The following is a 25,167-nucleotide window of genomic DNA, read 5'->3' as shown; positions in this document are numbered from 1 at the left end:
AATAGCAAGGTAGGAGGCAGCTTCAAAGGGAAAAATCCCATGAGAAATAATTTTGTTTCCCAAGACAGCCAACAGCATTCCAGTGTTTCACTTTCAGAACTGCCTTCCTAAAGACTACCTGACCCATGCTTGTAAGTGCATGAGAGTGACCAGCAGCCATGGCAGGAAGAAGGCACCTGGCCAATCAGATGTGTAGCAGAGGCAAACGGCTCATGCTTATGGAATTCACTGGTCTTACCATGTTCCCCATCATCCTGAAGCAGCTGGATTGATAGAATGGTGAAATGGCCTTTTGAAGTCACAATTACAATGCCAACTAGGTGACAATACTTTGCAGGGCTGAGGCAAAGTTCTCCAGAAGGCTGTGTATACTCTGAATCAGTGTCCAAATATATGGTACTGTTCTTCCCATTGCCAGGATTCACGGGTCCAGGAATCAAGGGGCAGAAATGGAAGTGGCACCACTCACCATCACCCCTAGTGACCCACTAGCAAAATTTTTGCTTCCTGTTCCCACAACATTACGTTCTGCTGGCCTAGGGGTCTTAGTTCCAGAGGGAGAAATGCTGACACCAGGAGACACAACAATTCCATTAAACTGGAAGATTGTCACCTGGCCACTTTGGGCTCCTCCTACCTCAAAGTCAACAGGCTAAGAAGGAAGTTACAGTGTTGACTGGAGTGACTGACCCAGACTACCAAGAAGAAATCAGTCCACTACTCCATCATGGAGGTAAGGAAGAGTATGTGTGGAATATTCTTGACTTAGTAAATGCTTTATTGGGTCTGGGTCATTACGCTACACATGGTAAAAGAGAAGGCTGGTGAGGCCTTGCTGGGGACCAGTGGTGGCAGCTTCATGTACAATGGAGAGTCCCTACATGATGGCAAAAGCAAACTTCTCTGCTTCATGTGCTGCGGAGGCCAGTGTCCAACATGCGTGGGCTCAAGTCCACCAGTCCAAAGGGTTAAGTTATTCTACTACAAATCAAAAAGCAAAAAATTCCAAACGAATTATGAATACACCTTTTGCTTCTTGACTGTATCTGTCTTGACTGACCTACTGTATTGAGGTTTACACTGCCTGAAAGATTTTTCTCATTCTAGGTTAAATTGAGTATTATGCAGTTGTAACCTACGCCTGCTCAAACCTAGCCTGTACAATGCATGCCTCGGGTATGAAAACAGCTGCTTGTCTCTACACAGTCACTGTAGGCCTCTCACTACAATGAACTTCAAGGAGCCAGCACCATTCCTTTGCTGTCCTAGTATTTTAATATTTGATTATGGCTTGAAACAACTGGATCAATAGTTAGATCCTAGAAATTTTCACTTATAAGGAAATGTTCACCATGGTGATACTGCCTGTCTGGGTCTCTTTAAAACTTCAGATTCCTTTGGACGAATTTGCTAAAATGTGCAGCGCTAAAACAAACAGTTTTTTTTTTTTTTTTTTTTAAAGACACAGTTTCGCTCTTGTTGCCCAGGTTGGAGTGCAACAGCATGATCTCGGTTCACTGCAACCTCCACCTCCTGGGTTCAAGCAATTCTCCTGCCTCAGCCTACCAAGTAGCTGGGATTACAGGCGCCCGCAACCATGCCTGGCTAATTTTTGTATTTTTAGTAGAGACAGCGTTTCACCATGTTGGCTAGGCTGGTCTCGAACGCCTGACCTCAAGTGATCCGCCTGTCTCAGCCTCCCAAAGTGCTTGGATTACAGGTGTGAGCCACCGTGCCTGGCCAAACAGTAGAGTTTTAAGACAGCAGAGCATATACATCTGTCCTCTGAGGTGAATATCGATTGCTACATCGTGTCTTCTGCCATGAGACCTAAGGTAACATGGAGAAATTCCCACTTCGGTTTTTCCCCATGACAAAGGGTCAGTACTTCTAATTTTTAAACTTTCTACCTAGGCCTATTTAGAAGTCTCCTATACGTATTTTTCCCATGCATTGCTTTTACAGGAATTACTCTGTTTTCCTAAACATAATGCCTGCCAAGGGAGTTCACAGCACCTTGTATTAGATTCCATTCAAATGAATCACATAATTCACTGATAACCGCACTTTTCTGATTTCCTAAAGAAGTCTTCGGAAGACAAAAGTCGACTTTCTCTTGGTCAGGGAAAAAGCCTCGAAATCAGAGCGCCTCCACTCTCCTCTGAGTTGCACACTGGAGGCCTGTCATTCAGTCACTCTGGGTCCCCACGTCCACATCTTTAAAAACAGTTCTTGCTTCCTGATACTGTTGCGAGGGTTCACTGAGATAATACTGAAGTGCTTAACAGAGCGCCAAAGCCCTCAATAAATGTTAGCTCTTACCACTCTTGTCCAATAAAAATACTGAAATATTTTCCCTCTGACTTTATGTGGCAATTTCTTGAGCTAAAGGTGTTGTTCCCACTTGAGGTAGCAATTCTGACATGATAAGTCATTAGGGTTGACTTGCAAAGCCATTTTTTACTTTGCAGCACGGCGGGGCGGGCGCGGGGGGGGGAACACAAAAAACCTGTCTTCTGCAAACACACATTTTCTGCTTTTTCTTCTTTCTCTTCCCCGACCTTTTTTTTTTTTTTAAGTGGGGGAGGCATGTATATGGTAGTCAGACATTTTTATGGCAAAATGCCGTCTGGAAAAGATGCAAAACAAAATTGCTAAAATGCAAGGGGAAAAAAAGAAGAGGGAAAAACAAAAGGCCCCGTTCCCTTTGCTTATTGAGTTCAAAGGCATAACATGTAGCACCCCGCAGCAAATGGGAAGCTACACTAATTTTAAAGCCATAAAACGCTATCAAGTGCCCTGCGGGGCAGGACTACTCTGAAGCTAGTGGCACCTAAATAAGACATGGTTCATTTACTTCGCAGCTTAGCCTAATGTAATCATCAGCGGATTTTTAGCCTAGAGTTGTAACAGGCAAATAGCCGATGCGGCAGAGGCGGCCCTCCCAGCCATCGAGGGGGCTGCAGCTAGATTGCTGTTGATTAGAAAATTTTTCAGTTTTGACAAGCACTTAATGAACATAAATCGCACCTTGATTGGTTTCCATTTGGGGCCACAGGCACACCTGAGAAGAAACAGGCCTCTCCAGCCCCGGCCCTCCCTACCTTCCAAGACCTCGGCAACAAGCCCGCAATCAGGTTATGAGCCAAAGAAGAAAGTATTTATAAAATATAATAATGAAATTCAATTTCTTAGTAGAAGTAAAAGAACATTCCTCATGACCCCCCACAGTCATCCTCTCCTACTGAGTCCTCGGCTGTGACTTACTGTTGCTGAGGAAACCAGAGGGATTTGATTTATTTACCTTGTGTAAGAATTTTTGGCCTCAATGAGTGACACTAAAAGGCCAAAAATGGAAAACAAAATGTTATCAATTGGGTACAAAGGACGGCCAGAGATGATCTGACATATCATGCTGCGTACTGGTAGGACAATGTCCCTTGGATTCCACTGGAAGCTTAGAGACTCAAACCCTCCAGCCACACTGTTAAATCTGCTATTTATAGAAACACACATATGTTCTATTTTTTCATTTTAACTAGAAATGCAAGAAGGCAGAATTTTTCAATGTTGAAAATAGGTTAGGTAGCATCTATGCTATTTAGTGGTCTAATTTTTAGAAACACGACGACTTGGTGAGGGGCGGTGGTTCACGCCCGTAATCCCAGCAGGTTGGGAGGCCAAGGTGGGTGGATCAGTTGAGGTCTGGAATTCAAGACCAGCCTGGCCAACATGGTGAAACCCTGTCCCTACCAAAAATATAAAAATTAGCCGGGCATGGTGGAATTGCTTGAACCCTGGAGATGGAGGTTGCAGGGAGCTGAGATCAGGCCACAGCACTCCAGCCTGGGCAACAGAGCAAAACTTTGTCTCCAAAAAAAAAAAAAACAAATAAAACCAAATAAAACAAAAAACAAAAAACAAACAAAAAAAGAAATATGAGGACTTCATTTTGTCCAGTCTCACCCTGCTTCCATTCACTTTGTGTCAACAACATCAATAATGAAATGTCATGAGGATAGCTTTCGGCCCTTTTATTTTTAAATCCTAAACATTTCCAAACCCTGGGGGTATATAAAATAAAGAAAGAATTACTTAGACAGAAATAGACTTTGATAAAGAATCCTTTTTTGTGTTGGTGTAACAGCAGTGAGTTTTTTAGTAGGCTCCGTTTCCAACAAAAGTTGTCAATATGCCCTGAAAATATTTCTACTTTTACGGCAGCCTAATTCCTTGGCTATATGGGAGAAACAACTGATCACGTTCTTTCAAACAGGTCACAGGAATGACAAAGTTCTTTCCCAGGTCACCCAGGTGCTTGGCAAACTCCAGGAGGGCCCATGTGATCATGTCATTGCTGGGTGGCTTTCTTATCGCGTGGCTTCCAGACCACCATGCAGGTTACGAAGCCTGCACAGTTCCCTGCGGTCAGGACTGGGCCCAGCAAATGTCCCACGACCAGAGTGCTGGTAAGGCTGGGCAGGTTTAACCTTCAGCCATACTCGGTAGCTTTCCCATGTTACAGTTTTTACATTTAAAACCCAAGCTCTGAAGAGTTATCTGTATGCCCACATTCCTAGCAGCACTGTCCACAATGGCCAAGAGGTGAAAGCAAGTGTCCATCCACGGACAAACAAAATGTGGTGTGTACATATGACGGAATACTACTCAGCCTCAAACAGGAAGGAAATTCTGACACACACTACAACTGGAAGAATCTTGAGGACATAATGTTAAATGCAACAAGCCAGTCATAAAAAGACAAACAGCATATGACTTCATTTATATGAGGTTCCTAGAGCAGACAAATTCATAGAGACAGAAACTGGAATGCTGGTTGCCAGGGGCTGAGTGGAGGGGGGATAGGAATTTGTGTTTATGCGTAGAGTTTGTTTTGTAAGATGAAAAAGTTCTGGAGGTTGACTGCCCAACAATGTGAAATACATGATACTATTGAATGGTATACTTAAAATGATTAAGATGGCAAATGTTGTATGTATTTTACAATTAAAATGAAAAAAACAACAAACAAAATCCTGAAGCTTTTCTCCTATCAAGATCCTTCTTTAAGTTGCAGCAAATGGAGCCAGAATACGGCTGAGACATATTTCTGCTTCCTAAAAGTGTTGCGTGGTGGATTCCTTCCACGAGGTTTCAGGAACTCTAGTCCTACAGATTTAAGGAAAGGTTAAGCATATGGGCTAATTGTGCCTCCATCCATCCATCCATCCATCCATCCAAGCCAGTGTTCCAGATGTTAGAGATACACTGGTGACATATACATCCTTGCCTCAAGGAGCTTCCAGTCTTGTGGGAGAATCAGAGAGATGGCCCAATAGAGTAACGTGAGAACACACACAGCATGGGTGCCCAAATAGGCCGAGTGCGGGGACACTCCCAAGAGGAAGTAGCATTTAAGCCAGGATTGGAAAGAGGAGTTAGTGAGGCAAAGAGATGGGGCAGAAAAGAACATTCTCAACAGAGGCAACTGCATTTGTGAAGACCCGGAGGCCAGAGAACATGGCAAGTATGAGAAACTAAAAGAAAACAAAGACAGCGATAGAGCAGGAAGTGGGTGAGAGGCGAGTCTGAGGAGGCAAGCTGGGGCAAGAGCAGGGGCACGGACATCATCCAAGAGGGAGGGAGGATCTTCTCCATCATCGAAATATATAAAAGAACTCAAAGGAGGGAAATAAACAAAAATATGATGAGAATCACAAGGTGAACGTTACAAGCAGCTTAGGAGTAACTGCTATTCTTCGTACAGCCAACAGGTTTTGGAAAACTTTATGAGCAGGCCACTGCGCTAGTTGAACTGAGCAAAAATGCAGGCCTGCACACTCGGCGGGGGTATGGTCTGCAAGATCATCTCTGTGTGACTTCTGGCATCATTCTGGATGAATTCCCAGGAGGAAGAGAAAACAGAGGCCGAGGCCAAGGCTATGGGTGGAGGAAGAAGAGCTAGCAAAGCAATCACTGCATAATTGACCTTGAGAGGCTCAGTGATTCTCACACTGTGCCTGAGTCCCAGGACTCCACAAAGCCACGTTGGAACCAACATGGAAGCGGGTGGGGCAACGGCAGAACCGGAAACCACAACCGATTCCCAGCTCAGTGTTCCTTTGACCTGCACATCAGAAGGATCAGCTAAGAGAGGAGCTGACTCACACTTTAGAATCAAGGAGGGAAGAAATCTTAAGATGGAAGGAGGTAATTTAGATTTGCAAGCCACAAAGTTCCAATACCTTTACTTCACAATCTACATAAAACAAGTTGAAATGAAGTTGTGCCCATAGCTGTGTGTGTGTGTGTGTATGTGTGTGTATATGTGCATGTGTATGTGTATGTTTAAGTGTGTGTGTATGCACGTGTGTGTATGATGTATGTATGGTCCTATGCATGTGTTCACAATACATTTTCACATCCATTTTCTGTTGGAAGCTGCTTCAAATCCTATCTTGGGAAGAGGCAGAGCTGCAGTATGACTTGAAGCAGGCAGTATCTATACATCAAGGTTCTTGGGGTGACATTCACACCACTGGCCTGAAGGGCCAGATATCCCTGTGAAAGCAATCCATGTGGAAAGCTGGACTCTGGCTGTTCCCAGGGAAGCAAAGAACATCACAGACTCAAGGACGTGAGTGTAAACTCTGTTCAATGGGGATTATCTCTTCAGTCCCAAGAACAGACAACCAACTGGGGATTCTTCCTGCTTCCCCCGAGCTGACTCCTGTCAGTCTTAGAAACTTGCAGAAACACCTGTTGCGGTTCATATTGTTTACAAAAGCATTCCTATTTGCCTAAAACAGGCAGCTCAGGCTAGAACAGCAATGTTGGTTTGTTGCCATAGTTCCAGATCTTTGTTCTTTAATATCTGTATAATCTCCTCATATACCTCTAAATAGATTGTTTTTTGGATTCCAGTGATGTGTTTAGATTTTGCAACATTTGTAATAATGCCGTGTGAGGGAGTGATTGTGATTGTGTGTGTGTGTGTGTGTGTGTGTGTTCTCCCCCCAACCCTATGTCAGCTTAGGGAGGTCATGTTGTAAGACATGGTGAGTATTGTTAGTCTCAATCACACCACAATCTGTAGAGCAGAGCCAGGATTGTCCATGTTGAGGGCTGGAGTCCAGGCAGTTCAGGAGCAAAGATGCTGAAGGAGTCACACGATTGGAAGCTTCATTGTGGTGGCACTCAAGTCATCGTGACCGGTGCATACTAAGCAATACCTATGTGCCACTCACATGATAGCCCCTGGGCAGACTATGGGGAACACAGCCCTCCTCAATGACATACACTAGATGGGGCAGAAAAGGACATTCTCACCAGAGGCAATGATGTACACTAGATGGGGCCTGGAAATCAGGGAGGGCCATGAAGGCACATCTGCAAGATGGACACAGTGCACCCTCATGATGGACATGGCACACCTGCACCACAGACATGGTGCACCCTCGTGGACACGCCACACCCACGCCACAAACATGGTGCACCCACGCCACAGACACAGTGCTCCCTTATGATGAACACGGCACAACCACACCACAGACATGGTGCTCCCTTATGATGGACATGGCACACCCACACCACAGACAAGCCACACCCACGCCACAGACACGGCGCTCCCTTATGATGGACACGGCACACCCGCACCACAGACATGCCACACCCACGCCACAGACACAGCGCTCCCTTATGATGAACACGGCACAACCACACCACAGACACGGTGCTCCCTTATGATGGACATGGCACACCCACACCACAGACAAGCCACACCCACGCCACAGACACGGCGCTCCCTTATGATGGACACGGCACACTCGCGCCACAGACACGCCACACCCATGCCACAGACACGGCACTTCCTTATGATGGACACAGCACACCCGCGCCACAGACATGCCACACCCACGATGCTTCCTTATGGACACGGCACACCCGCGCCACAGACATGCCACACCCACGCCAAAGACACAGCGCTCCCTTATGATGGACACGGCACACCATGCCACAGACATGGCGCACCCTTATGAGGGACATGGTGCACCCGCACCACAGACACGCCACACCCATGCCAAAGACACAGCGCTCCCTTATGATGGACACGGCACACCTGTGCCACAGACAGGCCACACCCGCGACAAAGACACAGTGCTCCCTTATGATGGACACGGCGCACCTGTGCCACAGACAGGCCACACCCGCGACAAAGACACAGCGCTCCCTTATGATGGACACGGCACACCTGTGCCACAGACAGGCCACATCCGCGACAAAGACACAGTGCTCCCTTATGATGGACACGGCACACGCTTATGATGGACACGGCACACCCGCACCACAGACACAGCACATGAAAGGCCAAAGGACAGCTCCAGGCACCTTGGCTTATGACCAAGAAAGCAAGATGAAATAATTTTTGATCTTAAGATGAATCATGCCTTCTGCAGCAGCGTGCCACAGACTTGACATGTCTGACTACACTCTTCTCAGTAAGAAAGGGAGGTCTGTCTTTTTGGACATCCCAGCTTCACATCTGAAAATCTGGCCTTCACATTTGTCAATCTAGTAGCCTGCACAGGAGTTATTCTGACTGTTTCAATGTTCTGGGGAAACCAGTGAAAAGTTTCTCTGAGCGTAAATGAATATTCACCACCTCAAGAAGTTTGAGGTCTACCCTAGCAGACCGTGAAGGTGGGTGAAGAGACGGATCACAGATTCTTAGTGAATCTTCAATCCTCAAGTAAAATGTTGCAGTCCTATGTGAGGAATTCGTGTATTTACAAAGGCAATTACAGGCACTGAGCACAGCCACGAGCTGCTATTCTCATAGCATAGGTATCTTTTTTTTTTTTTTCCTTGAATGATTTGAGGAAAATACCTACTTAGGAATCATCACAGATCTTTTTGTTGTCTTTACATCAGTAAAGAGTGGGTCTTCTGTCTGATTTTGAAACTAGAAACTTTCTGAAATCTGCATTCTGATGATAATTTTAGAGAGTCCAAGTTTGGCTGCCCTGGCTTTGAAAGAACAAAACCAAACCTCGACGACACACAGAATCAAAGGGTTTATGTGTTGCAGGAGAGTCCAAGCCACTCAGTTAGAAATTAACCTGCCTAGTAATGAAAAGAAGGAAAGTTCTTTAACAATTTTAAAGGAGGAAAATTTAAGAAGGAAAATTCCAGTATTGCCGGTCAGGGAGAAATGACAGAGCCACAGCTGTTTTAATCTGGGCACATGCAGAATGGAAAGGAATCTAAGAAGGACTTTTTTTTTTTTGAGATGGGAGTCTCACTCTGTTGCCGAGGCTGGAGTGCAGCGGCACCACGTCGGCTCACTGCAACCTCCATCTCCTGGGTTCAAGCAATTCTCCTGCCTCAGCCTCCCAAGTAGCTGGGATTACAGGCACCCACCACCACACCCGGCGAGTTTTTATATTTTTAGTAGAGATGGGGTTTCACCATATTGGCCAGGCTGGTCTCGAACTCCTGACCTCAGGTGATCCATCCACCTCAGCCTCCCAAAGTGCTGGGATTACAGGTGTGAGCCACCACGCCCGGCCAGAAGGAGGTTTTTTTAAAAGTCTGAGCCGTTCATGCACATCTGCCAGGTATGGCCCGGAGGGGAGGAGTTTCACAGCTGCCAAACGACCTCTTGAGGAAGCCCAGAGAGCCAGGACCGGAACGCAGGTGAGCTTTCCTGGACAGAGGCACCGTGAAGTCCTTGGCTTGACCGTGAGGACACTGAGCTCATCCTTCCAGGTCCACTTAGGAATCCCACTGCACACATCTTTGTCAGCAGGAATTGCAGCCTTGCACTCGACGGCCGTGCTTTCGACATGGAAGATGAATAGGTGGCCACGCTGAACTGTGAAGCCCTGAGGTCCAAGTTCTTTCTCATTATGCCTCCATTTTTCTATCAAGGTGCTCCCTAAGGCTCACATTTAAGTCCACAGAAAGGGACTCTCAGGGTCTTAGAACAGGCTGCCCTCGATCCACCTCAACTGTGATCCAGCAAAGTGTCTGAAAACCACGAGACACTCATATATATTTCCCCCAAGAAAGTTAAGCAATTAGGGCTTTTTAAAGGTCTTGGAGACATACAATTTTTCAAAGATACAAAAATGTAGACCGCGGAGCAGCAGCATCAGCCAGCGTGCTTGCTTTGACCGTGTCAGTCTTATTTAAATGTTTGGGGTTATCATTGCAAAATGCCAAGTGGAGATAAAGGAGCTGTTAGGGTGGTCAGTCCTGCAGCAAGTGCGGCCAGGTCCCAGATTGCCTGGGACTTCCCTGATGTTAGCTATGAAAGTCCTGCACCCTGGGAACCCCTCAGTCCTGCAGAAAACCAGGGCAGTCGGCCACTCCATTAAGGCAGTTTCATTCATTATTTGGTTGAGCTTTCTATCTGTTATCTCAACTGGGTTTTGGTTTCATTTAATAATAGCATCTTGAGAAAGAAAGATGAATTAACTGAGGTTTTTTTTTTTGAGCCTCAGTTTTAGTCTTATACCCAGTAGCTTCAACTTCAGGACAGCGTTTTCCTTAGAAATCCAACTAACTCCATTAGCTTGGGTTTGCTGAGAGTTTTTCGTGAAAGTTTTAGAGCTCACGCTCTTTAGAGTCTGAAGTGACCTAGAAGACAATGTCATCAAACTTCCTACCCACTGAAAGAATTCGTTCTCCACGTTTCTAAAATGGACACCTTCCAGCCAGTTTCCCAACGTCTACCACCTTCAAACGCACCCATAGAACGGATGTAGCCTGAGCGTCTGCAGCAGGGCTCCTCTGTGTGATCTGAAAGCTATGCAGGTGCGCTCCAGCTCCTGGACAGGCTGGGCAGCCCCCGCCCACTGTCAACTGGTGGCTGAACATACTCTGTGAGGGAAGCAATGATGTGGACGCTGTAGGTTCATTCACCCCTCCCCACTCTGGCGCTGTCCTTGTTATCCCGCCCCACCACTGGCCTTTAGGAATAACCACAGCTGGGCACAGTGGCTCACACCTATAATCCCAGCACTTTGGGAGGCTGAGGCGGGTGGGTCACTTGAGGTCAGGAGTTTGAGACCAGCTTGGGCAACATGGTGAAATCCCATCTCTACTAAAACAAAAAATTAGCCAGGCGTGGTGGTGCATGCCTGTAATCCCAGCTACTTGGGAGGCTGAGGCAGGAGAATCACTTGAACCCAGAGGTTGCAGTGAGCTGAGATTGTGCCACTGTACTCCAGCCTGGGGGACAGAGTAACACTCTGTCTAAAAAAAAAAAAAAAAAAAAAAAGGGAATAACTACAGTGGAAATCTACCATCACTTCCTCCTGTGCTCATACCTCCTCCTCTCAACCTACACAGCATGGAAGTGCAGGGACCCCATCATCCTGAGCCAGCCAATGCTAACACCTCCTAAGCCTTTGGGGAAGAGCTGAAGGAGGCTGGGAGATGTGGCTGTGGGTGATGGCTGGGGTCAAGACTTCATAGAACCCAAGCTGAGCAGATCTGGGGACTGGAGGTATCACTGGCATAAACTTTCAGGGAGCTTTCTTAGTCTGAGTTGGCTCAATGTTTTGCTTCTTTTCCCCTCTGATTTCCAGGGAAATTATCACACCCTATGACCTGGCTATTCCATAAGCAATTCTATTCCACTGCTTAGAAACAGAGGTTCTCTCCTAAGAAAAAGGTTTGAGGTTTTCAACCACAGGAAACAGACCTGGGGAAAAAGGTTTCCCTCCACATCTTCCATCTGTGGTGTAGGAAGGGTATGAAGATTTAGCTTATGTCCTAAGTAAAGGACAGAGTGAGGTTGAGCTGCGTGTCAAAGGAAATAGGGATTGCCAGTCTCCTAACAATCTTTGTAAGGACTGAGCTTGGGGCTCAGGGCAAAAAAAAAAAAAAAAAAAGAGAAAGACACTTTTGGGGGATGACGAGAAAGGAAAGAGAAATCCAAAGCAATTAAGTGGGAAGGAAAGTGACATCCCAGGGCCACCGCCCAGCTGAAATCCCTTGTCATGATCTTCTGCACGTAGAAAGCTGCCCCAGTTCTGAGGGAGACACGCAGTCCCTGGGGATCAGTATTCGTGAGGTTCCCAGGCAGCCGACCCATTCTATGTACATTTTCAGCCTCACGCCAGCCCCACGGTGTCCTGCAATGTCAGATGCCCCCAGTTTCATGACTGGCTGCTTTGTTCTGAAGCCACAGTTTCAAAGAGCAGGTCATCCTGCTGGGATTCCCCGAGCTTGGTGCACAGCACGGCCACATACCGACCGCTTGTTTGGCCAAGAGCTGGGTTTATTTTCAAACACACCGATGTGTGGAAAACATCTGTCTGGGACTGATACTTGAAGTTCGTGTCCAAAGGTGATCGATCTTTCACACAAACACTTCCATGGACACTTGTGCAATAAGCATACCATGTTCAGATACCTCAGGAATCGAACTGACCTCTTCAGGGAGATCTTTTTCTAAGGGCATCTAATGAAGACATTGAAAAACCCTCACCCAGAGTTTTTGGCAAGGTTGGGAAATGGTCAGTCTCCTGCTTCCACAGTGTGCGAAGGAACTGAAAGCCAGAGCTCCCCACTGCTGGGGTGTCTTTCCCAAACAAAGGTATGAGGATGCTGGCACTGCTGGGAGCACGCAGGAGCTGAGGTGGCCACAGGGAAGGCTGGGTGGCCGCTCTACCTGACAGCAACAAATGCTGTACCTGCCTCTAACAACTCTTTTTTTTTTTTTTTTTTTTAAAAGACAGGGTCTTGCATGGTCAACCAAGCTGGAGTGCAGTGGCATGATCATAGCTCACTGTGAAGCCCTGACCTCCTGGCTCAAGTGATCCTCCTGCCTCAGCCTCCTGAGTAGCTGGGACCACAGGTGTGCTCCACCACGCCTGGCTCATTTTTTTATTTGTTGTAGAGATGGGGTCTCTCCATGTTGCCCAGGCTGGTCTATCAACGCGGCCTCTGCTTACCCATCTTGTCTAGGGAGGACTGGTTGGGGAGCTCGCCTGGGAATTTAATTTGGTTGACTAATGCAGGAGCTGTGTGGAGCAGCCCTAGGAGGGGAGTCGAGCCTTCTAGACCCTCCTATCCCACACAGGCAATCCTCTGACATCGGCCACTATGCCTGAGCATCCCTGTGTCACAAAGGGAGAAAGACAAGGGTGGTAAAGACCCTCAATTCCACCTTCTGGGTTTGATCCTAAAGAACAAATAATCCTGAGATCCTCTTGAACTACCCCCTCCCCCGCCCCCTGCCCATAACCACATTGGCCTATTCCATTTAAACTTGACTCAGTTGTTTACTCTTGCTCCAACGTTCCTTGTGTGCAAGACCCTCTCCCCAGCTCCCTGAATTTAACATGATAAGCAAATGGAAAGAGGCGGCTGGTGGCACCACGGTGCAGCCTCACAGGGACTGTGAGCAGCACACACGTGGACAGAAAATAAATGTCTGTGCTGGAAGGGAGAGGGCCTCACCACCACGGGCAAGCGTTGGCGTTGATGCGCTGCTGCACGGCCCTACCTCATCTCTGTCTGAATCTTCCACGTTTAATACAACTGCAAGCCTGGCGCTCTCAAGTCAGCACCCCATAATAAAAGTATTAGCTGATTAGAATCCCGTCTCCCCAAAACCATGTTAATTTCCTTTTTAGTCCACTAATTACCTGGGCTTCTTAAGTTAGTGGTATATACCAGGAATTGGTACAGCAACCTCACTATTGATACCCGCTTACACCTTTGTAGAAAACTCTAAAAATATCGGATGGTTTGGCCGGGATTTTTTTCCTGTGCTCTGTGGAAAAGAACGGGCTGTAGGCTATGCTATATGAGCTCAATGCAGGCCACTGCTCTGGGGGCTCTTGCGTTGGAACCTGGGCCCCATCTGCCTTTGAGAGAAAAGGTGGATGAGAATAGTGTTCTCAGAAACTAGATAACATTTCCCTCTAGTGTAAAAGAGGGAGTTATTCTGGTCCACTGACAGGTTAACATCTACTTTTAATGACTTGATATAGGTCTACAGAGGCTGGACATGGGCCCGAATCCCAGAGGAGAGAAAAGGAGGCAGGTTCCCATGTTCAGACAATAGGGTGTTAACCAGGGAGAGGCCCCACTTCACACCGTGGTCAGTAATAGAGTTAGGAGCAACAATAATGACTCTGAAATCCAAACACCAGCAATCCTGGCAGCTTTCCCAACACTTGACCACTTATGCCACCACTGCATGTGGCCAATGACTCTCAGTGGTCCTTCTGCCGTAATAGGTCCTGGAGATAACCAAGGATGTGGGTGTCACAGCGTGGTCCATGTTTAACTGAGATCATCTGGTTCTATGATCTTTTGAAATTTTCCAGACTGAGATAACTGGGTCACTCTCACGGTGTAGAATTTTGAGACTTGAACTAGCAACACATTTGCACATTCTCAAGTTTCTTATGAAGGAAAATCTGGATTCGGCTCATGGGTGTCCCGTTGAATGCCTCTTCCCATTTTGAACCAAGACCACCAGACTAACTCAGCTGGTGTGGGTCAGCACTTCCCCTAACAACTCCCAACGGAACGGACTCGTATGCACCTGTCAGAGAATACATTTGGAAGTCACGGCCTCTCCACACTTTTATCCAATGCTTGGCTGTGAAAATGAAACCCATGAAGGATTACATGGAAGGTCATACCATCTCTTCAGGCTCTAGTGATTCAAATCCATTCCTGGATTAAGCCCCTCCCCTAGGGAACTATGTACCTGCATCAAAAATTTTAGTTCCAAGGAGACTGGCATTAACAGGATTGCATTTGAAAATGACATTGGCTCTTGCTTGCTATACAATTATACAACAAAGCCCCACTGCGCCCCTCTTCTGTACTCCAGTAAGATTCATGCATACTTATGAATGAAGGAGAAAGGATGGAATTGGCAAACACTGAGGGACATCACAAAAAAAAAGCCTGTGGATAGGAGAATTTTTGAAGAACTGGTTGTGATTATATACTCAAGAGATTGGATGAAAAGCAAACGGGCTTTAGGCCTCCTAAGGGAATCTTCTGATACATATCGTTGTTACCATATCTGCCACTTGGCAAAAAGAAGCAAACATCCCTTCAACTGAGCCTGGGCTCAGCAGTAAGCATATGTTGACTGGAAATGTATCATCCATCAGCTCTCACTTTTTACTGGTCAGTGAGTCTTACCAAGAATGATATTTTGATTGCACTTCTGTAACTTACATAAAGCAACTGGTTCAATAGTTAGATCAGCAACAGGGCAGCCCGGCCACTGCTGATGGAACAACTTTGCAGAGAGAACCTAGGGAAGACCCGGTGCCTCACTGTTGTTCTGATGGATGGAAGCTGGGTGTGGAGAGGGCTGCAGAACTGGAGACCTACATGGGGTAGTCCTGGAGAGATGCCAACGTGGTCCCAGGTGGGTGTCATGGAATAGGTATTACATCTCTCTGATCTGAAGGCCCCCTGGAGAACCAGTCTGACTATATTCCAAAACTAAACTAGCAGGACACTGAACACAAAGGAATTTCCTTACTACAATAAAGAATATCTATGTAAGAATCTATCTGTATCTGCATCTCGAATCCCACTGAACAGTAACGCATGGGAGGTGCTCTCAGTAACAACAGAAACCAGTGAGAGATGCTGACTGAAGACCTGCTTTGCTGCGTGGTTCTGAAAGGTGTAGCTACACTAAAAGACAAGGAGACAAGGGCAACTCACGCCAGCAAGTGAACTCAGCATCAAGGTTACCATGTGCTACCTATCGTATCAGGAAAAGCTCTTCTTTCTGAAGGTAAATGTTCTTGAGAGGGCAGAGAAAAGGCTCTCTTATACACTGCCAGATGAGATAAACTGATACAACCTTTCTGGGAATTTGACAAGATACAGCAAAAACCACGAGAGCACACGCAACTCTTCAACGCAGGAAGCCGATTGCTAGGAATGTATCCTAGGCAAATGGACAAGGGGACAGAGAGATAAACAGAGGAACGTTGATTAGAGTTCTTTATGACAGTGAAAAAACTGAAAGTAAATTTATTTGCCAAGGTTCATTTTTCAGATACCGTGGGATCAATGAAGGCACATCCACACAGTGGAATATTATATAATCATTAAAAATGGTGGTGTACAAGTATATTTCTTGACATGAAAATATCTACCATGAGTGAGGAAGGCAGGCTGTGGGCAGTGTATACACAGTGACCATATGCTTGTGGAAGGAAAAGGGAAATATACATAGAAACAGCCGGGAGTATGCACCCTAAAATGTGAAGTCAGGTTCCCTAGGTGTTATTTTAGGAATGATATTAATTTTCTTCAATATGCTATTTCTAACTTCTCATCAATAACTGTGCCATTTTACAAAGCATTTCAAAATTTTAAAAATTAATAGCTTGGCTGGGTGTCATGGCTCATGACTGTAATCCTAGCACATTGGGAAGGCGAGGTTAGGCAGATTGCTTGAGGCCAGGAATTCAAAACTAGCCTGGGCAACAGAGGGAGACCCAATCTCTATCAAAAAATACAAAAAATACTGCTGCTGCTGCTGCTGCTACTGCGACTATTACTACTAGCCGGACACAGTGATATAAAGTTGCCCTTTATATCTGTGGATTCTGAATGTGCAGATTCAACCAACTATGGATTAAAAATATTCAAAAGAAGGCCAGGCGCGGTGGCTCAAACCTGTAATCCCAGCATTTTGGGAGGCCGAGGCAGGCAGATTTCTTGAGGTCAGGAGTTCGAGACCAGCCTGGCCAACATGGTGAAACCACGTCTCTACTAAAAATACAAAAAAATTTAGCTGGGCGTGGTGGCAGGCACCTGTAATTCCAGCTATTTGTGAGGCCGAAGCAGGAGAATTGTCTGAACCCAGGAGGCAGAGGTTGCAGTGAGCCAGGATCGCGCCGCTGCACTCCAGCCTGGGAGACAGAGCGAGACTTCTCTCAAAAAAAAAAAAAAAAAAGTGAAAAATAACCTAATACAACAGTGAAAAATTATACAAATAAAAAACAACAGTATAGCAACTATTTATAGAGAATTTACATTCTATTACATATTGTAAGTAATCTAGAGATGACTTAAAAGTATAGAGGACGATATGCTCAGGTTATATGCAGATACTATGCCATTTAACATAAGGGACTCGACCACCATGGATTTTGGTATCCAAGGCGGATCCCAGAATCCATCCCCCATAGATACTGAGGGACAATGGAATAGAAGGACTGACTTTCACCATATATTCTAATCTACACATTTCTCTACATTAAGTAGGAGTTATGGAATGTGTTGCTATGAAACTAGAACACCCCAACTTTAAATTTTATCAAGCGTAGAATGTCTGCATTTCTTCCCCAAGAATAAAGTTAATTTTGTTTATAAATCTATCTTATATACCACCGATATAACAAACTTACATATAACACAAACTTACATATAACACAAAGAGGAAAGTTTCTTTTGCCTAATGCACTGGAATGTGTTATCTGACAATAAAAGCTGAGTCATGAATTGCATTTGACTTCTGATTTTTGTTCACAGCTTTTCAAAGCTAAATCCTGGGTTCAAATGTAATTGTTTCCTTCATTCTCGATTTTCAGATAGATCACTCTTCTCTCCTTTCTCTTTTCTTCTTGCCCTGTCTTTTTACTCTCATCTAAAATTTTACTTCATCTGTGCCTTTTATTGTAATTCTTTGTAGAATTGGAAAGCCACAGATTGACTGGCAGGGAGGGGAAGAGAGAGAAAGACATATGGTCTAGTGGAGTGTGAGGGACAGTGTTATTTATCTCACAGTTGAACAGGAGACCAAATACGACTTTCACTTCAAACAGAGACCAGAGGCTGGGCTGCTGGTAGGTTCCCCTTCCCCACAGTGTTTAGTTGAGGTCTGCAGCTGTTAATTGCTCCGAGGGGGCTATACTCACATGTAAACTGGGATGATAGGTCAGCACGCCATTGTCACACAGGGTGACATATTTCTTTTTCCACTCTTTATTCAACGATTTGCCACTTCGCTTCAACAGCATGCCCTACAAGGGAAAAAGAGCCAAACAGAAAGTCTAACGTAAATAACAAAAAGAAAAGGCAGATACACAGGCAACATATACATTCAAAACACTCCTGTGTGTGGGCAGAACTTCACTCTGTGATACTGGCGAATGCTAAAAGATGTGCCATTAGTTCAACAAATATGACACAAACACATTGAGATGTGCTACACTAGATCTTTTGGATAATTAACTGCTAAACACACAGGAAACACCTAAAGGTACAATGTTTTAAAGAAAGAAACCCCAGGCTGGGCACGGTGTAAGGATCGTTTGAGACCAGGAGTTCGAGACCAGCCTGGGGAAGATGCTGACACCCCCATCTCTAAAAAATAAAAAAAAAAATAAATAAAATTAGCTGGGCACGGTGGTGTGCTTCTGTAATCCCAGTTACGTGGGGGGTTGAGGTGGGAGGATCTCTTGAGCCCAGGAGGTTGAGGTGGCAGTGAGCTATGATTGTACCACCGTACTCCAGCCTGGGTGACAAAGCGAGTGAAAGAGAGAGAGAGGAGAGAGGACAGACAAAGAGAAAAACAAAGAACAAACTAAAAAAACTGCATTAACCGGGCCGGGCACGGTGGCTCACGCCTGTAATCCCAGCACTTTGGGAGGCCGAGGCGGGCAGATCACCTGAGGTCAGGAGTTTGAGACCAGCCTGGCCAACCATGGCCAATATTGGTGAAACCCTGTCTCTACTAAAAATACAAAAATTAGCTGGACGCAGTGGTGGGCACCTATAATCCCAGCTACTCGGGGAGGCTGAGCAGGGGAATTGCTTGAACCCAGGAGGCAGAGGTTGCAGTGAGCTGAGATCCTGCCACTGCACTACAGCCTGGGCTCTAGCGGGAGACTCTGCCAAAAAAAAAAAACAAACCAAAAAAAAACAACAACAAAACAACAACAACAAAAAAAAACAAACCAATGGGCTCGGAGCGGGATGACACCGATTGTTTTAAGAAAATGGCAGATAAACCAGACATGGGGGGAATCTCCAGCTTCGACAGGGCCAAGCTGAAGAAAACGGAGACGCAGGAGAAGAACAACCCTGCCAACCAAAGAGACCACTGGGCAGAAGCAGAGTGAAATTTCCTAAGATCCCAGAGGATTTCCTGCCCTCGTCATTCTCAAGACCCCAGTCGTGATGTGGAGGAAGAGCGACCTGCAAGATGGACACGAGCCACAAGCTGCACTGTGAACCTGGGTACTCTGCGCCAATGCCACCGGCCTGTGGTGTCTGAAGGCCCACCCCCATTCAGATTGCCAAATTCTCTAGTTTGCCCCAGGACATTATAGAAAATTATTTCTATGAATAATGAAAATAAAACACACCTCGTAGCCCCCCCCAAAAAAACCCACAAAAAAACCCAGAAAAACCAAACACAAAAAAACCACCAAAACAAAACAAAAACCACAAAAAAAAACCAGCAGAAAAATCCAAACTGCATTAACTGTATTCTCACCTTATATTTGTAAAGAAGAATTTTTTTACAGTTTCATTTCAGATTTTTTATTAAAACTAAAATTCCACTGGCAAATTTCAGTAACAGTATTTAATAGATGAATCCCGTGTAATTTACTCTAATTCATTTTTAATGAAATCATATTAGGCCTCCTTGAAAACCACTCAGAATTTGAAACCAACACGTTTTTGAAGTCATGTTTAATCCAGTCTTCTTAAATGGTCGTTGAGAATTTCTTCTTGCTTTAACACCAATTCCCAGCAAGCCTTGCTCCACCTTTACAGGTTTCCCTTTGTTAAGGAAGCTGACGGCCAACACTGAGCTTGGGCAGGCCCCACACCTTGAGCTGGGGTTCTCTCCTGCTCAGCCTGGGCTCCATGCCTGTCCAGCTCAGTCCCTTTCAACGGCAGCATTCAGATCGGGAGTCTCTGTCTCTGTCTTCCTCCCTTCTCATCTAACTCTGGTCCATGTTAACCAAGAAAAATGGAAGAATCTCTTTACTTCCTCTTCTCCTACTCTTTTATAAACTTATGTAACCTTAATATAACTGAGAGAGCATAAGACTCAGGCTAGTTAATTCACCTGGACTGAGGCAGAAGGCAAGTTATGAGTTTTGAAATATAAGAAGACACTTTGAGAAAGCCGAGATGCCCCACGAGTCACCTTTGGAACTTTTCCCAGCCTCCATCGACCTCCTAAATTCTGCTATCTTTCAAGAATCACAACGTGAGAATGAATTAAGTATTATTATGGGATATAATTGAGTTCAAGTTCCAATTAATTACCAATACTGTGACAATACTGTTTTTTATTTACCAAATCGTAACCAAGTTTCACAAACTTAATAAAGTATGAGCCAGCTTGGGGCTCCAATCACCATTAGACACTGTTGCTTAAGGGAAAATATTTGAGTTTGAAATGACTTTGGAAGATGATTTCTTTGCAAGTTCTTATTAACGGAAACGTGGCAAAATGTGGCATACCTTGATTTCTTGGAATCTAGACCGCTATAAACCAAATATGGAACTGAGACCAATCAACCCAACCAAGCCCACAGGAAAATGCTAAGTTGCAAACCAAGACAATAAGGGCTTCCTTGCATGGCAGGAATTAGAGAAGAAGGGCAGTCACCATTAGTGATGCAGTAATAAATAAGCAATAGCTTCAACTCATGAGAGACCCCTCTCCAGTGGGATTCCCGTGGATTTTAAAACTTAGCATAACAAAGCCTCACTCAAGTTCTTTTTTTTTTTTTGAGACACAGTTTTGCTCTGTCGCCCAGGCTGCAGTGCAGTGGCACGATCTCGGCTCACTGCGAACTCCGCCTCCCGGGTTCCAGTGATTCTCCTGCCTCAGCCTCCACAGTAGCTGGGATTACAGGCAAGTGCCACATGCCTGGCTAATTTTTTTTTTTTTTTTTGTATTTTTAGTAGAAACGGGGTTTCCCCATGTTAGCCAGGCTGGTCTCGAACTGCTGACCTCAGGTGATCCACCCACCTCACCCTCACTCAAGTTCTACAGTGGGCTCCCATTTTTCCGTCATTCATTTCAGATGGAATTCCAACAATACCAGGGCCACGGGTCTCTGATGTCACCAGGAGATTACAGATGCTCCAGGCTTCATTCAGAAAGTTTCATCCCTTCCCACTCAGACAAATGCTGGCCACGGCGCACACCTCCGGGGCTCCATGCGGATGGACTTGCACCACTCTTCTGGCTGGCGTGTGGGGGGTGCTTTCATGAGCAAATCATATCTTCAAAATTGTCCTGCCCCCAGTGAAGGCTACGAGGACTTATTTGTTAAGGAAAAAGGGGGAAACAGTCTAATTGGAAGGCATGTGAAGACATCATTTCATAGCTTTCTGAGGAACTAAATTAGGCTGAATTAAAACTTTAAAAAAAAAAAAAAAAAAGGCTGGAGTGCAGTGATGCTATCATAGCTCCTTGTGGCCTTGAACTCTTGGGCTCAAGTGATCCTCCCTCCTTCCTCTTGAGTAGCTTGGGACTACAGTCGTGCACCAGCCTGTTAAGCTAATTTTTTTATTTCCGTTTTTTGTACAGATAAGGTCTCACTCTGTTGCCCAGGTTGGAGTGCAGTGTACTGATGCATTAAAGCTCACTGCAACCTTGAACTTTCCGGCTCAAGCAATCCTCCCGCCCCAGCCTCCTCCGAGTAGCTAGGATGACACATACACGCCACCATGTCTGTCTAATTTTTTATTTTATTTTTTGTAGAGACAGGGTCTCACCATCTTGCCCAGGCTGGTCTCGAACTCCTGGGCTCAAGCAATCCTCCCGCCTTGGCTTCCCGAAAGTGCTGGGGTAACAGGGGAGTGGGCCACCATGCCCCCGCTTAGGTCTTTAGAAAGTGCTGGATGACAAGGAGTGAGCCACTGCGCCCGGCCTACGCTGATTTTCTTTTGATCCTAGGAAAACTATCAATAAACTTAAGAGCTTATTAAATAAGTAAACTTAACTTAAACTCTATGTCTTGCCAGGGAGGATAATCTTGGATTCTAGGCACTATTCAAATGCTGCGTAAGTGGCAGGACTACAGAATACCCTGGCCTCTTAGGAGTCATATTTCTGCCTTCCAGCCTCAGCCCCAGTTGGGTTTATTATCTGGCCCCCCCAAGAATTGCTGTGGCGACCAAGAGCCACTTGGCTGCCCCACTTGCCACGTCATGGCTGTGGTCCAGCTGGGCTGGGGCAGGTGCACTTTTCTTTCAGTGGCCAGAGCACTACCCCACGCTCAGCCCGGCTGTGCAGTCGTGTCCCCTGCTCCCCAAAGGAACAGGTCAGGGGCAGCGAAGTTATGGAAGTCATGGCTCCCTGAAAGCCAGGACTGAGTTACACAGGGGAAGTGTCTTGTTAGCTAATGGAACGTGGCAGGGCCAGCTCTCCTGCCATCTTCACTCCTGCCAGGACACTGGGCTGCTGGGCTGCTAAAGTCTCCTGTTCCTACTGATGGGCAGTGACCTGCTCCCCACGCAGAACCTCTGGGTGTCCCAGCCACTGCCCAGCCCAACACTTTTGGTCTTGAACTTCAGCTCTCCCTTCCAAAGCACAAACACCAAGGGGCGGCTGCTCAGGATCCCTCTGGCAGGCACCTCTGTCACCTGAGTCCCTTGTAGGGAGAGAAGTGAGACTTCACGACAACTCGCATTTTATCTTCCTGCTGCACCGCACAGTTTACAGAGGGTACCCCCAATTCCCACTAAAATATAATGTGAGCTCGGAGTGAGAGCAGATGAGCAAACATTTCCCTTAACTGAGAGTGCACACGGCTCCAGAGGAAGCAGTTTCTGTTTGCTAAATCCAGGAACAGCCCAAGAAAGCCTCGACCCTGAGTGTCTTCAAGGAAAGAACAGGACAAGAAATCTCAACCCGACTAGCAAATTCCAGGAACGGGGTGCCCAGGGCTGCTGGAAACTAGAGGTCAGACCTGCTTGGCAGGGAGGAGTACTTTAGCCCAGAACATGACAGGGCCACATGCTGCCACCAACAAGCCCCTGGGGTTGTGCAACACAGCGACCCTGTAGGGCTGGAGGGCCCCACGTGGCCAGATTTCCTGATTATCAAAGAGAAGGAGAAACACTGGACTTGTGTGTGATGGCTTCTTATGTTACAATACTGGCCACGGGTATACATTTTTGCATTGAACACAGGTTACACGGAACCTGCTGCAGGCCAGCTGCACGTGCGGGCGGTGTTTGTGACTTCTGGCCAAGAGTCACTGGGGTTGGATGGAGTCCCTCTGCCCTCCTATGGATCTTAGGATCCAGCAGCTGCAGCGCCCATACTCTCCATCTGACACGGGGAGCATGGCCTGAGGGGCAGCAGTGTTCAGAGGCCACACTCTTGGGTTTCCACGGACACTGTGAGCCCTTCTCTCAAATCAGCGGCTGCCCTCAGCCCCACTTCCTGCCTGGCCCTGGAGGTGCCTGAATGTCTGGGCCCTGCCATAGGTGAGAAGGGTGGAGGGAGGAAGGGGTTATCTGATTTGCATTAGGAAAGATTCCCCTGGCTACGACAAATTTTAAGTTGGCAAAAGACGGAAGCGCTTTCCGGCTCAAAGTGTGGCCCACTTTAGACCAGCGGTTGGGTGTACCCAAGAGGGGAGGGATCAATCCAAATGTAACAAGATCCCCAGACGGTCTGAGCAAATTTGAGGTGCAAGGGAAACCTGTCATTTTCTCTGGAACCGTAATTTCTCCAATAGAATTTTTTTATTTTTGAGTGTATTTTAATCACTATCTAAAAAGTGATCCAAAACCACCACTGGATTCCACCACCCGAGTTGGCATCTCTGACTTCCTAGGTCATGAGTGGTGCTAAGGGGGACAGCACTGAGGGAGACGCAACATGTAAATCACTCACTCTGAGAACAAGTCAACCTCCGGGGAAGGCACCGCATGCTGTACACAAAACGATTTCTCAGTATGAAAGCAGGAAAGGAAGAGACTGGGGTCACCACGTGATACAGTCACAAGGCAGCTAACACCAAAGGAGCCTGCACTGCAACCGTCATCCCTAACCCCTGGCACGGATGGCCGTCATTTTGTTTCAGCAAAACATCATCATCCTTAACATTAAATGCACAGTAAATTAATGCTATTAATTTAAATGTTTAATAAATATAACTTTTATATTTATTTAAAAGCTATAAAGACAAGGAGCTGAATCTTAGTTTTCTGCTTGTACCTAACTGCATAATTATTATCAAAACAGTTAAATCATTCATGAGATTTTTGTTCTTTTAAAAGGCTCTGGCGGGGCCTGGTGGCTCACGCCTGTACTTCCAGCACTTTGGGAGGCCAAGGCGGGTGGATCACGAGGTCAGGAGTTTGAGACCAGCCTGACCAAATGGTGAAGCCCCATCTCTAATAAAAATACAAAAATTAGCCGAGCATGGTGGTGCATGCCTGTAATCCCAGCTACTTGGGAGGCTGAGGCAGAAGAATTGCTTGAATCCGGGAGGCAGAGGTTGCAGTGAGCCAAGATTACACCATTGCACTCCAGAATGGGCAACAAGAGTGAAACTCTGTCTCAAAAAAAAAAAAAAAAAAAAAAAAAGGTCCCAAACCACTCAAATGTGGGAAAGACTGGTCTAGAATGGCAGTGATGATTAGGGATGTGCCTGGGGAAAAGAGAGGAGAAGGAAGGCAGGCAAGGAGAATGCAGATGCAAGAAACACGCTGGACGTAAAATCGGGACAAGGTGCTGGGTGAGGTGGGGCGGGGCCAGCACAGACAAAATCAGGCTTTAGTTGTCGTGGCCCAGTGGGGTCATTCACTGAGCCAGAGAGTACAGGAGCTGGTGACCAGAAGGGAAAGGAAGACTTTGGTATCAGCCACACAGCACTGGAGGGCTGGTGTCCCAGGTAGGCAAGGCGGCCAGGCCAGCCATTGAGGTTCCACGTTCAAGGAGGAAGTCTGGGAGACGGAGGGTGGCTGGGGAGGAGCCAGGAGAGACGAAGAAGCCTAGGGGGTGAACATGGTCACACTTAAGGTTTAGCACGCAAGGGCCGGGTTATAATCTGCTTAGCCAACAAAGAATCAGAATCCCATTTTGAAGAATTTATCATCTAAGGGTCAGCAAAATTTTTCCTGAGAATCATTAAAATCATGATGTAATCATTTAATAGGTTGACT

At 46.2% G+C, this 25,167-nt stretch overlaps 1 protein-coding gene and 1 pseudogene across 13 annotated transcripts in view; one reads left to right on the top strand and one right to left on the bottom strand.

The window, feature by feature from the left end:
* AGAP1 (ArfGAP with GTPase domain, ankyrin repeat and PH domain 1) overlaps window positions 1-25,167 on the bottom strand; it is a 634,886-nt gene that overhangs the window by 225,787 nt on the left and 383,932 nt on the right. For all 13 annotated transcript variants that reach the window (XR_010122905.1, XR_010122906.1, XR_010122903.1 and 10 more), the window contains exon 10: window positions 17,931-18,035. Coding sequence is in view for 10 of the 13 variants with exons in the window: in XM_054477354.2 (XP_054333329.1) it covers window positions 17,931-18,035 (105 nt within the window). In the remaining 3 variants the exon portion in view is untranslated. The remainder of the gene's footprint in view (window positions 1-17,930; window positions 18,036-25,167) is intronic.
* Window positions 19,014-19,146, top strand: LOC129031270 (thymosin beta-10-like; annotated as a pseudogene).

This window comes from Pongo pygmaeus, chromosome 11, assembly GCF_028885625.2.
Source record: "Pongo pygmaeus isolate AG05252 chromosome 11, NHGRI_mPonPyg2-v2.0_pri, whole genome shotgun sequence".
NCBI lineage: Eukaryota > Metazoa > Chordata > Mammalia > Primates > Hominidae > Pongo > Pongo pygmaeus.
This window is presented reverse-complemented; position numbering and strand designations above follow the sequence as displayed.